General features: G+C 36.9%; 1 protein-coding gene across 2 annotated transcripts in view; it reads left to right on the forward strand.

Moving 5' to 3' along the window:
• Positions 1 to 15,503, forward strand: part of LOC149900810 (uncharacterized) — a 63,243-nt gene that overhangs the window by 44,621 nt on the left and 3,119 nt on the right. For both annotated transcript variants that reach the window (XM_090112138.1, XM_090112137.1), the window contains 6 exons: positions 6,827 to 7,056; positions 8,726 to 8,883; positions 13,385 to 13,498; positions 13,734 to 13,790; positions 14,366 to 14,510; positions 14,956 to 15,085. In XM_090112138.1, the coding sequence (XP_089968264.1) occupies positions 6,827 to 7,056; positions 8,726 to 8,883; positions 13,385 to 13,498; positions 13,734 to 13,790; positions 14,366 to 14,510; positions 14,956 to 15,085 (834 nt within the window). The remainder of the gene's footprint in view (positions 1 to 6,826; positions 7,057 to 8,725; positions 8,884 to 13,384; positions 13,499 to 13,733; positions 13,791 to 14,365; positions 14,511 to 14,955; positions 15,086 to 15,503) is intronic.

Genomic DNA, 15,503 nt, shown 5'->3' on the forward strand with positions numbered 1-15,503 from the left:
ATCTTGGGAGTTTTTTAAGAAAACTCCTTATTGCTTAGACTATGTTTGTTTTTTCAGTTTTCCAAGTAACCCGAACATAAAAGGAAAATGGATCGATGCAACGGGACATAAAGATTGATTGATTGACAGTTTCATTACTTTCTTTCGATGGCCTCTCTAGTACGTAGTACATGGTAACTCAATGGGCATATGTAAGAAAAAGCTAAAACACATTAGTTTACTTGTTAGAATATTAAAAGGTTTATAACTTTATTTTATCATCCCTCTGTCTATGGTAATTATCATTTTTCTGTCTTGAATCGATTTAGTAATCGATTACGATTCATTTATTTGACTACCTCTTAGACATAGATCTAGTTTGATCTGATTTCTTTCGATTTACTTCGATGGGATAGGACGATACTAGAATCGCCGCGCGAGTGGCGGCCTAATCGATTTAGCGTAAAATGAAATTAACATCACTAAAAAGCGCTCGTGACGTCATAACGCGTCAAGGTCAGTACAAAAAATATGACACGCTTGGTTTTCATACAGATCGCGGTACTTGCGTTGTCTACTTAAATATACATGTCTGTGCTTAAACCTCTCAACAGATTTTGATGTAATTTGGCACAGACAATCTTTAGACCGAGAGAGAACATAGGCTATCTTTTATTGCAAAATATGTAACACGGGCGAAGCCGGGGCGGACCGCTAGTATTATTGTTATAAAGCGATCATAATACCACAGTTAAATAATAATATACTACGTATACAAATAATACTGTGGAATTTGCGAAGTCTGTTCACCGAGTATTTATTACTTTTAGATTGTTATCTAGCTATTTATGAGTAAGCAAACAACTAATTACTGACTATAAGAATTTACGAGTTCATGTGCTTTATAATCAGCGACTATGTTGTGGTCCAATATTTTTTATGTTTTCATCAATTTCATAAAATAGCCATTTTTACATAATTTACTTAAAAAACAACTCAATTTTCTGACGAGCTAAGTGGGCTGTTCAGCTGCATCATAAAATATTATTATGATTGAATCGTTTCTTGTTAAAATGCATACCTTATCGTATTTATGCACCAATGAATATTAATGTGTATACTATGGTGTCAGAAACCATCAAAATACATAATATATCAACACTAATTATTATTATGTGTCTTTCTAAAACACACAGCGTTGGATGAAGAAAGCTGTCTATGAATCCCACAAATCTATAGAAATAAGTTCTACCTTACCTCTTGTCTATGGATCTTTCACCTCACTAGCAAGGGCGCGTCCCTTTATCCGCTTCCGCCTCTGACGCGCCGCCATCTTCCAAGCGCATAGCGTTTGTGAATTCCGAAGCGTCAACATCGCTTAGATATCAAATCTTGATATTTCTTTTAAATCTCTTGTTTTTTGTGTTTAAATTTACTGTGAATTCAGTTGTAATAACACACAGTGTTGTTTTACGGTGTTATTTTTTGTGTTTAAGTTCGAAATGCTTTCCCATAAGGAAAATAGCACGTTGTCTGAGGACAATTCAAAGACCGGTGTTTCGGATGAAAACCGGCATCCAAAGTGTAGTGGTGAGTCGACTTCCTCGTCCTCGGAGGACGAGAGGAGCGACAGCTCGTCTCCTCGCAGGAAAAAGGCAAGAAAGGAAAAGTTCCGTAAGTACAATCAAACTGATACTTGCTCCGACCCACGCATAGAGTCCCTCATGCAACAGGTGGGATACATCTCGCAATACATGTCACAATTACCACAATATTTATGTGAATTAAGTAAGATGCAAGAGGTACCTAGTGACGTCGCTACGTCAACAGGTTTTCTATCATACCCAGGCACGGCGGCTACTGCGTCAAGGGCAGGGTTAAGTCAGTCTGGTGAGTTGACGTTAGGCGATCTGGATACCGAGTGTGACGCTGCGGTGGTCGTCCCTCTGGCCAACAAGGAGCTCCTACTGGAGTTAGAGCGTCTCCAGCACTTTGACCGTCCTACTTGGAAGGGGATAAGGTATAAAAAAGTGCTTAACTCTTGCTTAGCTTCCCCAGGCTTCACAGCCCTTAAGGTGAATGAGGAATTTTGCCACCTCAATAAGAACAAAGATTTTTTAATGTCGACTGAGTTACTATTAGCAGGTTTATCAAATAATATCTTAGAACAGCGTCGCTTGCTTAAAGAGGGCTTACAGGACATTGTAAATTGGGCACAGGAGAATAAGTATAATTTAAACCCAGGTAACCTGTTTGAAAAGATAACCTTATTATTTGGTCCTGATTCTCCATCCTATAAAAGGTCAGAGATGACCATGCAGCTAATTTGTGGCAAGAGGTCTGAGTGCATTGAGGTAAGACGAGAACGTATCTTAAAAGAGCTAGGAAATGTCAACCTACGCTCTATACTTCATAATGTTCCTCCGAGTAAGGAATATTTATTTAGCAGAGAAGCCCTACAACCTATCATAGCTTCTCTGGGCGGAACCCAACAGTGGTTGAACACTCCCATGTATGCCAGAGAGAGAAGGCAACAACAGAGAGCTGCTCCTCAACACGGTAGACAGTCTCTCCGCCCAGTGTCCAGGAACCAGCCTCAAAGAGGGGACAGGAGGCAGGTTGCCAAGGTAAAGAAGAGCCGGCCCTTTCGTGGCGGCGTCCGCACCAACCCAGTGGTGCAGAAATGACAATTCGGAATTGTTCAGGGCGGGGTGTTTAAAGAAACATATAGAGAATTGGGTTCACTTAGGGGCCAACCATTTCATTTTAAAAAACATTACCAACTCTCGAATTCCATTTACCAAGAAACCTCCCATGTGTCTGCCCAGCAGGCTAGTCTTGGAGAGATGTTCTACGAGGGTGTCCCCCGCCATGACAGAGATGGTAGACCTGTTAAAGAAAATAGGGGCCCTAGAGAGGCCCAGAAAGATAGATGCCGGCTTTCACTCAAAAATGTTTCTGGTAAAGAAAGCAGACGGCTCAGCAAGGCCCATCTTCGATCTGAGGCACCTAAACACCTACGTGTCGGCCAGGCATTTCCAGTTAATTTCACCAGTTACCGTAATGGAGTTCTTACAATGCCAGGACTGGCTTGTGAAGATAGACCTCCATCAAGCTTATTTTCATTTGCCCATAGCAAATTCTCACCGCAGGTTTTTAAGAATAATTTACAATGGGGAAATTCTACAATTAACGGCCCTCCCTTTTGGCCTATGTTCTGCCCCCCGGACTTTTGCAGCCATATCAAATTGGGTCGCGGAGACCCTGAGGGCTCGGGGTATTCGCATTCTAGTGTACCTGGACGATTACCTATTGGTCCACCAGAGCCGAGCCAAATTAACCTCCCAGGTCTCGGAGACCGTAGGCATCTTAAAGAAACTTGGTTGGCACATCAATTTCGAAAAGTCAATCCTAGACCCAGTGCAGAGACTCGAATATTTGGGCCTTATGTGGGACACGAGACAGATGTCTGTGTCTTTACCAAACAAGAAGGTTTTAAAAATAAGACATACAGTGGCAGCAATGGAATCAAAAATGTCCTGCACTCAAAGAGACTTACAAGTGGTCTTAGGCATGATGAATTTTGCAAACTTAACGCTGAGAGGCGGCAGACTCCACAGTCGCCAGCTACAGATATTTCTCAGAGGTTTTGCGCGGAGCAGACCCAGAGAGAGGAGAGCCTTTCCTCCCCTTGCGACACAGGACCTCATGTGGTGGAGAAGAAACATAGGCAAGAACGGCAGATCCTTTATAAGGAAACAGGTGACACACTTCCTTACCACAGACGCAGCGGATGCGGGCTGGGGTGCACAGCTGAACAGCCGTTACCTGTCAGGGAGATGGGCAGGCAAGCAGAGAACTTGGCACTCGAATGTCAAAGAACTATATGCTGTGTTCGCTGCAATAAAAAGACTCCAAAGTACACTAAGAGGGGCCCACATATTAATCCAGTCCGACAATCGGACTCTGGTCGCCCACATAAGGAACGAAGGAGGGACAAGGTCATTAGCCCTCTTATTACTAACATCCGAGGTGCTTTGTCTGGCGGAGAAGTTAGAGTTAACTCTGTCGGCATCCTACCTCCCAGGCCTCCTCAATGGGATAGCGGATCGCCTTTCGAGAGGTCAACCCCTACCAGAGTGGCATCTTCTACCTCATGCCACAGAGGTGTTATTTCGGAAATGGGGAGTACCAGACATCGACCTGTTCGCTTCTCAAAGAAGCGCAGTAGTACCAAGGTATGTAAGCTTAGATGCAGCAGATTCCTGCGCAGAGTTCTGCGACGCCTTCAGGCAGCAGTGGAGCTGGCACCTGGCCTGGTTATTTCCTCCACCCAGTCTAATCCCACAGGTACTAGCTCACCTCAACAATGCACAGGGCAGGTACATTGTAATAGCCCCCCAGTGGGCTCAGTGTTATTGGCTTCCGGACCTGAGGTCGAGAGCACTCAGTCCACCATTCGTCATACCGAACCTACGGAGTTGCCTCATAGATCTATCGACGGCTTTGCCTCCCCCACAGGTAGAGGACCTGAGACTGCTAGCTTGGGAGATTGGGGGTGGGAGAAACAAATAGCCCACTGGAATACAAAAGAAAAGGATTTGCTGGTGGCTAGTTGGCGTCCCTCCACACTAGCAACTTATGGCCCTCCAATTCGGAGGTGGTTGGCCTGGTGCAGATCAAATAACAAGGACCTCAAGGCACCTTCCGGTAATGACGTTGCTCAATTCTTAGCAAGCCTACATTTAGAGCACAATCTGGCTTACAGTACAATTCTACTGCATAAGTCAGCGATATCAACCTTCTATGGTGCATCAGAGGAGAGAATCACCGCCAATTTCTTTGTACAGCAAGTCCTAAGAGCTATTGCTATAGCAAAACCAAGACAAAGAAAAGAATCAATCTGGGACATAGAGACCCTGGTTAACTGGCTTAAATCAACAGAGGGTAATTCAACCCTGTTTGAGATATCAAGGCGAACAGCCTTAATCCTATTATTAGCATCGGGCAGAAGAATCCATGATCTTACTCTTCTTAAGATCTCTAAGGACTGCTTTGTCAGACAGGAAAATAAAATTATATTCTGGCCTGAGTTTGGGTCCAAGACAGATACAGCAACACACCAACAGTCAGGGTGGTGTTTGTCAAGGCACCCAGAGATTTCTATATGCCCGGTAACCCACGTAGAAAGGCTAATTCAGATCTCAGAAAATAGGCGTTCGGGCACAGAAATAGACAATTTATTTTTATCAATAAAGGGTCAAGTTAAACCTGCTACTCGTACTCTGATCTCAGGTTGGATAAGGTCAATATTAAAGTCAGTAGGCATAGCAGCCCCTCCTGGCAGTATCCGGTCAGCGGTTGCGTCAAGAGGTTGGTTGGAGGACCGACCCATTGAGGAGATCCTTCAGAGGGGCAATTGGAAGAGTATGCTGACTTTTAAAAAATTCTACTGCCGACCGGTAAAGCTAGCCAGAGACAATGAGTCGGTTTTACTTTTTGATAACTTTACACCCATCTAATAAAGTAATCTAGTATTATAATCAATGTGATATTTAGTATTAATACCTAGGGCACAATTTTGCCAATGGTGATTGTTTTGTATCTCTTCCTTTATTATATTATTTTAACTTTTTAATAAGCAGAGCTTGTTTATAAAGATATCAAGCCTTAGAGGCTTTATTATTAAGATTTGACTGGGATTGATCTCTTTTATGTTCCTTGGAGAATAATAGTTAATTTATATTTCTTTATTTCATTTCGATTACTGTTGCACAATAAACCAAGACTGGTTAAGATATTATATAGAAGCACTAGGCATATTATATAGTCCAGATTTTAGTCAGTGTCATGACATTAATTTATATTAAGTTGAAATGTTACCCAAAGATAACAATTTAAGAGAGTTTGTTAGTTTAGGTTTTAAGCAAGGAAAGATGTTCATTTTCTTTTTTTTTTTTTTTGTGGGCAATAGCCCTTTATTATTGTATTTTGAAATTTCTATAATATAGCTTTATTTAACAATACCTACAGCATTTTCATTTAGCATTAAAAAGAAAAAATTTTACTTGTAATACAGCACTTTAAGTATTACAGTGTCAATAGATGAGTTATATTTCAACATAGCGTTTGTAACTCTTTCTTCACCAGCAGATATCAAACACATCTTCATCCAACGCTGTGTGTTTTAGAAAGACACATAATATTGATGTTTTGCATAAAAACAAAACATGTATTATGTGTCGAATAAAACACACAGCGTTGAGTTTTACTGCTTGCTGATGAAGATGCTATGCGCTTGGAAGATGGCGGCGCGTCAGAGGCGGAAGCGGATAAAGGGACGCGCCCTTGCTAGTGAGGTGAAAGATCCATAGACAAGAGGTAAGGTAGAACTTATTTCTATAGATTTGTGGGATTCATAGACAGCTTTCTTCATCCAACGCTGTGTGTTTTATTCGACACATAATACATGTTTTGTTTTTATGCAAAACATCAATATTGTCGGGTCCATCATATTGTAACGTTTTATACTGGGTGTAATCGTTAAGTATGATCAGGCGATTATTCCGTAAACATTACAGATATCAAAAACATTAACTTGATATCGAAAGTACATTACCTAATGAGAAAAATGAGAATATAATAAATTTTTAAAAATACCACGGGAAATTTTCAAAGATATTACAAAGTTTGAATTAAATCTGTCCGATTATAGTGGGACAGATACTCGCTTCTGTCCCATTGTGTTTTAAAGGGATTAGTAATATAAAAATGTAGGTTACAAACACGTAAGTTAAGCTAATAAATACGTATTAGAAAATAATAAAATCATGTGTTTTGTTCACAGAACTCGGAAGGTATCAGTGAACAACTTATACGCGTTCGATTCACCAAACTGCGTGCCCTTAGTCGAAGTGGGGATAGACTTTGAAGTGAACAAGAAAGCGATATTCAAGCCCAGTACAATAGAAAAGTGTCATTTGCATGCTAAGATGTCCAAAAATGTGGGGCTTTTGAGAATATTTCCTAGCATCAGTTCCTCGGTGATTAGGGCGTTCTGTCAACCGCCTATTGAAGGTAAGCATATTGTTGGACATTTTATTGGAACAATCAAAGAACAATCATACATATAGGTACATAAGAATTCAGCATACAATGTATATTATATCTAACAATATTTTCCAAGAATTGAAATACATAGATATAGTTTTGTTTATTTTTACAATTTAACTCAATGAACTATGAGCTACGGGTCCGATTTGAATTTTTTTTTTATTTATTTAACGCTTTATTACACATATTATTTTTATAAAATTTAAATGTAAATAGGTACTAAATCTCATACAGCTTTAATATGTATACTAATGTGGCGGCCTTATCACTTCCGTCATCCGTGTGATCTCTACCAGGCGACTGCAATGCGGGTAATATCGCGGGGCATATCTAGTGTAATTATAATTACTATATTTAAACCTGTTAATCGAAATTCGGTGTACTCACATTTAAACCTCTCACCTGAAATCTAATGCATAGCTTGAAACGAATACAAAAAAAAAATGTAGAGGTACATAATAATATCGATATAATATCACATCCCTAAAGTGACACTAAGATATCAAGTCTACTACGAATTCATAAATTAATTCTGTTAATTCTTTGTAATAAAAAAAGATGCAATCGATTTTGATCGTTCAATTCACAAATGTGTCGTTAATAAGGTTAACATTTTCGAGCACATTATTACATTACTAATCGCTCCGCTCTTCCGACAATGCTTGCTTGTTTATTCCGTTATAGACTTATAAAAACTGAAGGCGGACATCGGCTTCATTTTATTGTACGAAACCCTCATTATTCATCATCCTTGACATGTGATAAACATCAAGACATATTTTCACACCGTCTGTTTGTCCGTAAAATGGCGACTTTTACTTTTTGTCATTATGCTTATAATATTTTCTGCGTTAATTTAGTATGAGAACAGACAGGTGACTAAAAAGTTGATATTCCATAATTTGCAACGTGCGGAATGAGGAACTTTTTCGGTAACATGGTATGATCGTATGAACTTCCATATATAGAGTTGCTCCTACTGTTTCGAGTTATGGTTATCGATTAAATTATGTACATAACAATTATGGCATTCAAGACATCGAAATGAATTTTCATAATTGCCTTTTTTATGTATGAAAATATGTAAATGCGTTATCGAGGTGCCGGAAGAAATTGCTTCTTTAAAAATTTTAACATATCGTTAAGCATTTTTTTTTAATTTTTAAGCTATTGCATAGCTTCTATCGCGGGCCTTGAGCGCGGGGACCGAATCGAGAAATTCCGTTTAACCATGTTTAACTGACTTATATAATATGTTTTTTTTTATTTACGCTTTTTTACTTTTAAACGACCTTTGTGACTATAGTATAGTAGCGTCGCAAGTGGATTTGAGTCGCATGTTCATGGATTCGATTCCCGGCCAGGTCAGGATGAAGAAATATATTTTTCAAACTTCTTTCCAAGATGCCAGATTTCCCATTTAGGTATGAGGTAAAATTTATGTAGCTGGCAGCCCAATTCTTCACACACACTAGCGTCTTTTCAAATTGCCTAACACACACTACAGAAATGAGTTGCAGCACAACAGAGCTATTGTTTTTAGGTGGGGCGGTATCTAGTCGTAGCGCGCGCGCGGAGACCAATCCTTAATCTAAGGATATATAAATATAAAATAAATAATAATCTTCCACAGGTGTAGTTCTAGAAAGCTACGGGTCTGGCAACATACCGTCGAACCGCGACGACGTTTTGGAGGAAATAGTCGCGGCGGTTAAACGCGGCGTTATTGTCGTCAATATCACGCAGTGTAACCGCGGGGCGGTTGCTTCGCCTATATATGAGAGTGGACGGGTAAGCGTGTATTTTGTTAGTCATGCGAATAGTGGTTTAGCTGAATAATAAATATTTGGTATAAGGTAAGGTTCGGGCAAAGCGGTTGAAACGCGGCGTTACTGTAGTCGGTGTTGTTGCTTCACCTATATATGCGAGTGTACGGGTAAGTGTTTGTTTTATTTTTGATATCAATAGTGTATTTGTCGAATAACGAAAATTATTTGGTTGTGTACCGAACCGGATATTCGGTAAATAGTCGCGGTGGTTAAACGCGGCGTTATTGTCGTCAATAGCACGCAGTGTAACAGCGGGGCGGTTGCTACTCCCATATATCAAAGTGGACGGATGAATATTTTCTTTGTGATGCGAATAGTGGCTTTTCTAAATAAGCGAATATCGAATATTCGGTATAAGTTACGGTTCCAACAATGCATTGAAACGCGGCGTTATCGTCGTCAACATAACGCCGTGTAACGCGAGCTTATCTAGACACGCGGCAGCGTGTCAAGCCAAGTTCAAGGGAAGAGAACTGGCGAGCAGCAGCCGTGTGTAATTTTACACGAATCATTTGGAGCCAATTTTCACCCCCTTATAACTCGAAAACTATTTAACCAAACCAAATTTGGTACATATAAAGAGGACCCCAAGATAAACAAGAACCTTAAATTTCATAAATATAGATTAAACAGTTGCGTAGATATTAATATCCAAAAATCGCAATTTTTAAGACTAACTCATAGTACAACTCACACAACACTCACACAACATAGTACAACAGTACTTATCATACAACTCATACAAAGCCTAACCCACTTCCAAATGACCTAGAAAGTTCTGTAATCAACTAGGTAATAGTGTGTGTACAAAGGAAAAAATCAGAAAACAGTGAATTTATCCGATTTTTTTTTCAATGACCTAAATTTTTTTCTACTTATACTGATAAACTTGGCACACATTTAGATCTGAATTCTTTTTTCGGCAATTAAGTCAACGATTGAACTTGGCTCCCATTTTTACATTTATGTTTTTGGTGGGACAGCGATCTTTACCAGGATCATTTCAAAATTCTTTGATCTGTGAAAATTTTAGATACATAGTACATTGATATGAATTAAAAATGATTGACATTGAGAACAATCTAAGGAAAAGTTTTCATGAACATCTACTTGCCTGTAATTGAACAATTAGAGACAATTGTTTAATTGGTTAAATCGCGTTAATTTGATTTATGATTTATTGCTTTAATTATTTCCTTTGATTTTAACAATTTTGTGATACATTTCAGGCACGTATATGTAGTTAACTATAAAAAAAAATTCAATATAAACATTCTCACTATTAGCTAACGAGTGCATAGTAATACAAAAATAACGATATTTATATCTAGACGAAATAAGCACTAAAGACATTTTAGATATAGGTGGGAGAAAAAAAATTTGAATGCTCTTTATTATATTAAGATATATATATAATAAAGAGCATTCAAATTTTTTTTTGCATTTATGCTCCTCATTTAATATTACAAACGCAAAGTATAACCGTCAGACTTTTTGAGGATGGATAAATAAATAAATAAATAAATATTAATGGACATTATTACCAGGGGCGTGCATAGAGTTTTTCGACAGGGTAGGCAGAAATATTGTAATGATAATAATAACGAACACCTACTGCAATGTTTATATCACAGATCACAGAAACTAAAGGGTTTATATTTTCACATTGCTGTACTAATATATGAGTAGTATTCCCCAAAATAATGGAAAATGTAATACGATTTACACTCATATATTCTATAAAATAATTTTCAAAGTACCTATAATAACTAGTGTTCTATATTATGAAATTAACGATTAACTTTACCTTTGTGTATTACAAATTCCGGTATACTTAGATCGGCCCTTTTTTCTTCTAAGTTTTTTCTATCACTAAGTCTCTGTTTGATAAATGTTTATTCATAAAACAAAAATAAGAATTTTTCGTTAAATTATAACTAAGTACCGTAAAATGGGGTGAAAAGGGACAAAATCGAACTTGTCACTGAAATTAATCGATGTTGTAGGACGAATGCAATATTGATAACTCTTTCCAAGGGTTTCCGGCAGTTAATACTTTTCGTAAATGTTAAAAATATCCCCAGAATTAGTTTAAATTTAGATATTTTAAGAAAAATATAGGCTGTCCCTATTCATACTTGAAGTGGGGTGACCTGGAACGAGACATGGGTAACTTGGGAAAAACTAGTAGGGTTGTCTCTTTCCTATTTAAAAAAAAGAACTAATTACCTTCTGCTAAAAGTTTAATTTTCTTCATTAAATTTAAAATTTCTGGAAATAAAAATAATACAATAAATCCAAAATCTTTTATTGTACGCTAAAAACGTTAAAACCGATCGACTTCGATATCGTGCAGAAAGCTACTTAGCGTTATAATATTATTATAAAATCTCTGTAAAAATGTGCATACATGTTTATCTTTTTCGTCAATTTTCAAAAAAAAATGATGAACCAATTTTGATAAAAGTTATTATGAGGCCTGCTCTGATGATACAACAAAAAAATAATCAAAATCAATTCACGATAATGACGGAGTAATAGCGCCACATACAAACCAAACAAAAAACATACAGTCGAATTTAGAACCTCCAGGTTTTTTTTAAGTTGAAAAAAAAGCGTAAAGAAATTCACAGAATAAAGAAACCTATAAAAGTAAAATATTAAAATGTATAAAACAACGAAGACCCATATATTGTTAGTTAAACACACTACGTACTTTTATTATTTGTTTGTAGGCTTGTTTTTTAAATCATACAAGTTCGTACCTATGTACGCATGCTTGTATATAAGTTTAAAATAAATAAAATGAAAATGCCTTATTTTAATAAAAAGTGAAATCATGCAAAACAATGCGGTAAAATGTTCAATTCATGTTGTGGCAGCCCTGACCCTATTCAAACTTTACCGTTCCTAATCAACTTTCATATGTCCCTATTTACCAAGTATAGGCGACTCTATTTGTACTTTAGCCGTCCCTTGTCACCCCGTTACCGTATTTATTCACCTCGAAAAATAAATAATCCCAGAGGTTTTAAAGAAAACGATCTCAAACAAAAACTATGTAAAAATCTAGACTTTTCTCTTTTTGTGTAGCTTCTTAAAGATATTATATCGTTGGCTAACTCCACACGTTGTCAAAAAAACACTTGAATTTCCAAAAAACGGTCAACTTATGGGACAATACCGCAACCTCACATCTACAGTCTTATTTGAAAAAAGATTTTTGACACCTTTTACTAACTTCACAACGCTTCGGTGTTGCCAGTTAGAAGATAATATATTCTACTTTTAGAAGAAAAAAAAGGTAGCAATTGGAAGTTCTTGTTTTTTTATTTTGTGGCTTCGAAACTAGATTCCTCGATTTGACCCTATTCACCCCTGAGTCCTTATTCACCCCGTTTTACGGTACCTAATTATCTTACAAATTAATACACTCATGATAGACATAATCTATTTAGTTACTCCCAAAACACTTCACTTGCAAATTGTCGTAGTTAACATTATTAATTTTCTCAAAAAACAAATTTAACCTCAAAGTAACGTTTGTTATTTCCAAAACAAAACAAACGAATAATGATACTATTTGCAGATGGTCTTTACCGCTACAAAAATGTATAAATTATCACACTTCTTAAATTGGTCGCATAATTCGGTTCGTAAGGGTTCGTACCTAATTCGTATATCTTCGTAAAAAGACACTGCCTACCTTGTGTGTTTGTGTGCGTGGTTTTATAACATCAGTGTGCCGTGTTTATAGGCACGCACACATATAAAATATGCGTAGACACGCAGAGCACACATATAAAAACTTAGACACGGATAGTTTGTGTCTTTGCCGTCCCGTGACGTACTGGGTCCCGTGGCGGCGCTAGTGCAGCGCATGCATAGTGACTTGAGGTGTGTTATAGAAATTAGATAATAATGCCACCAAAATACCAATAGATGGATCTGAAATATATTTGAAATATTTTGATTTTTTTTTCATACTACATGGCGTAATTACTAATTAATAAAATATAATGACGCTGTGAATTTCATTTATAGATATAAAATATTGATCAGAGTTTGGTAAATGGTAGGGTAGGCAGTGTCTTTATGTCTTTATGGAATGCACGCCACTGATTATTACACAAATCGACCTAGTCCCACAGTAAATGGTACCTACTCTTAATGTTAGCTTATACGGTATGGCCTACCTGTACCTGGTGGATCTGTCAGGTGTACCGTAGTGTGTGTGGCAACCTTTACACTAGAATAGCTTATCTATACTAATATAAAGCTGAAGAGTTTGTTTGTTTGAACGCGTTAATCTCAGTAACTACTGGTCCGATTTCAAAAATTATTTCGGTGTTAGATAGCTCATTTATCGAGGAAGGCTATTAGGCTATAGGCAATGTGGTTGAAACCGCGGAGCACAACTAGTCTGTATTAAATTTAATATTTTGTTTCATTTAATTTTACAGTTGTTGTCAGAATGCGGCGTAGTATCGGGTTTCGACATGACTCCAGAAGCGGCGTTGACCAAACTCTCCTATGTGCTGTCCAAAACTGAACTGAACTATCAACAGAAAGTTGAGGTAATCCTAACTTAATAATCCTAACTAAAAATAATATATTATGTAAGTAACTATGAATATTACAATGGCGAAAGTAACTCTGTCTTTCCGTCTCTTCTTCACGACTCAACCACTGAAACTTTTTTGATGAAATTTGGTACAGAGCAATTAATTTCTATTTTATAATAGGTATCATGGAAATTTTCATAAAAATATGTTTAATTAAGTAACCCATGGAAATTATTTGTTATTACAGATGATGATGACAAACATAAGAGGAGAATTAACAAATACATCGTCGATATCTATAGAGGTAAGATTATAAAAATATAAACTATTAATTTTTTTTTATAAATCTATGAAAAATAACCCGTGATAAATATTTGTGAGACAAAGTACGTAATTTTATTAAACTATTGCATAGCTTCTATCGCGGGTCTTGAGCGCGAGGACCGAATCGAGAAATTACGTAACGAAAAACCTCACGCTCCCCACTCCGACGGGCGCGGAGGTGTGGCTTGAAGGCATAGCATACAATAGCTTTACCGCGGCAGTCCCCGAGTGCCACACGTCTTTTTTTATTTTGATACGGAGTAATATACTTCTATTTACGTATTATCTGAACGGTAGGAGAAAATGCTTTCATAAGTTTCATTGTATTTTTTCTGTCTGTATTTCTTGCTAAGCTTATAAAAAAATAAGTTAACAATTTATAGTTTCATTCTGTGTTATTTATAACTGCTATCACCATATCACTAAATTAAACACTTATTCATAAAAATAAAAATAATCTTCCAGCATTCCAATATCACAGGTTGTCTAGTAGAGATTACTTGTAAGTGATTAGACTGCCTTTGGTGTACAATAAATTATTATTTTTAATTCCAGGACAACACACTAATAGACGCTTTAGCATCCAGTCTAAACATTCAGTCCCCTAAAGTGCTGATAGAAGTCACTGAGAAAGTGTTCAGCGCTTTATTGCTGTACGCGATAGAACATGACGATACTAGAGCTGTGAAGAAGATGTTAGGTAATGTACCTTTACACTTACACACCTATACACCTATATACATGTGTTCATGTATATCTCAATACCTATATACTCCACACATAATATTATGTTAAAACATTCAGTCCAAACTGCTGATTGAAGTCACTAAGATAGAAAATGCTAGGGTACCCTAGTTTATTAGTCTATGTAGGTTCTTATAATAATTATGTGTGCCATAAAAAATATATTTATCGACATTTTGAAATCATTATGTTTCCAGAATCGTTATTTATTTACAAAACCGTTAAAACCATTAAAAACTGTTTCAAAATCCGTTGCGTGGTTTTAAATATTTAAGCATACATAGACATAGGGACGGACAAACAGCGACAGCGACTTAGTTTTATACTTTGCTTGATTATACTGTCTTATTTTTTCTATTGTTTCTAGTATTTTAGTAATATTTAGTAACTCTTGGATACAGATATGGGAGCCGATGTGAACGCACAGAACTCTGAGGGCCGAACCGTCCTCCACGAAGCGATTATAAAAGGAAACCTTTCGATTATCGAATATCTGCTGAAGAACGGCGCTAATGTTCATTTGAAAACTCGGTAAGTTAATATTTTCTGTAATAGTTAGGAAATTTCTTCTGTATTGTATCAATGAGACAAAAAAATGTCTGCAACAAAAAAAAAGTAGCCCGTAAGAGAAGAAAAATAATCATTGGCAGTAACTTTTCTAATGTGCTATCCTAATTCATACCAAGAATAGCACCCAATTATTTTTTCTTCCGGTTGATGATTTGATCAAATCTTTTAACCTATGAATTGACCTGATAAAATGTCCGAAAATTGGCACTTATAATTGCCCATTTAAATAATGGTTTAGCTCATCTGTGATATAATTATGTTCTTAGCTGTATTCTATCACCTATAATAGACTGTTATCGAAAAATATCCAAGTAAAATATAAAATAACGGCAATTATTTTAAGTCGTTTGTAGTAGTACTTACATATTTAAAAATTGAA

Source organism: Colias eurytheme, chromosome 18 (genome assembly GCF_061535395.1).
Source record: "Colias eurytheme isolate Ceu_HAF_F1 chromosome 18, ilColEury1 Martin Lab GWU primary, whole genome shotgun sequence".
Classification (NCBI taxonomy): Eukaryota; Metazoa; Arthropoda; class Insecta; order Lepidoptera; family Pieridae; genus Colias; species Colias eurytheme.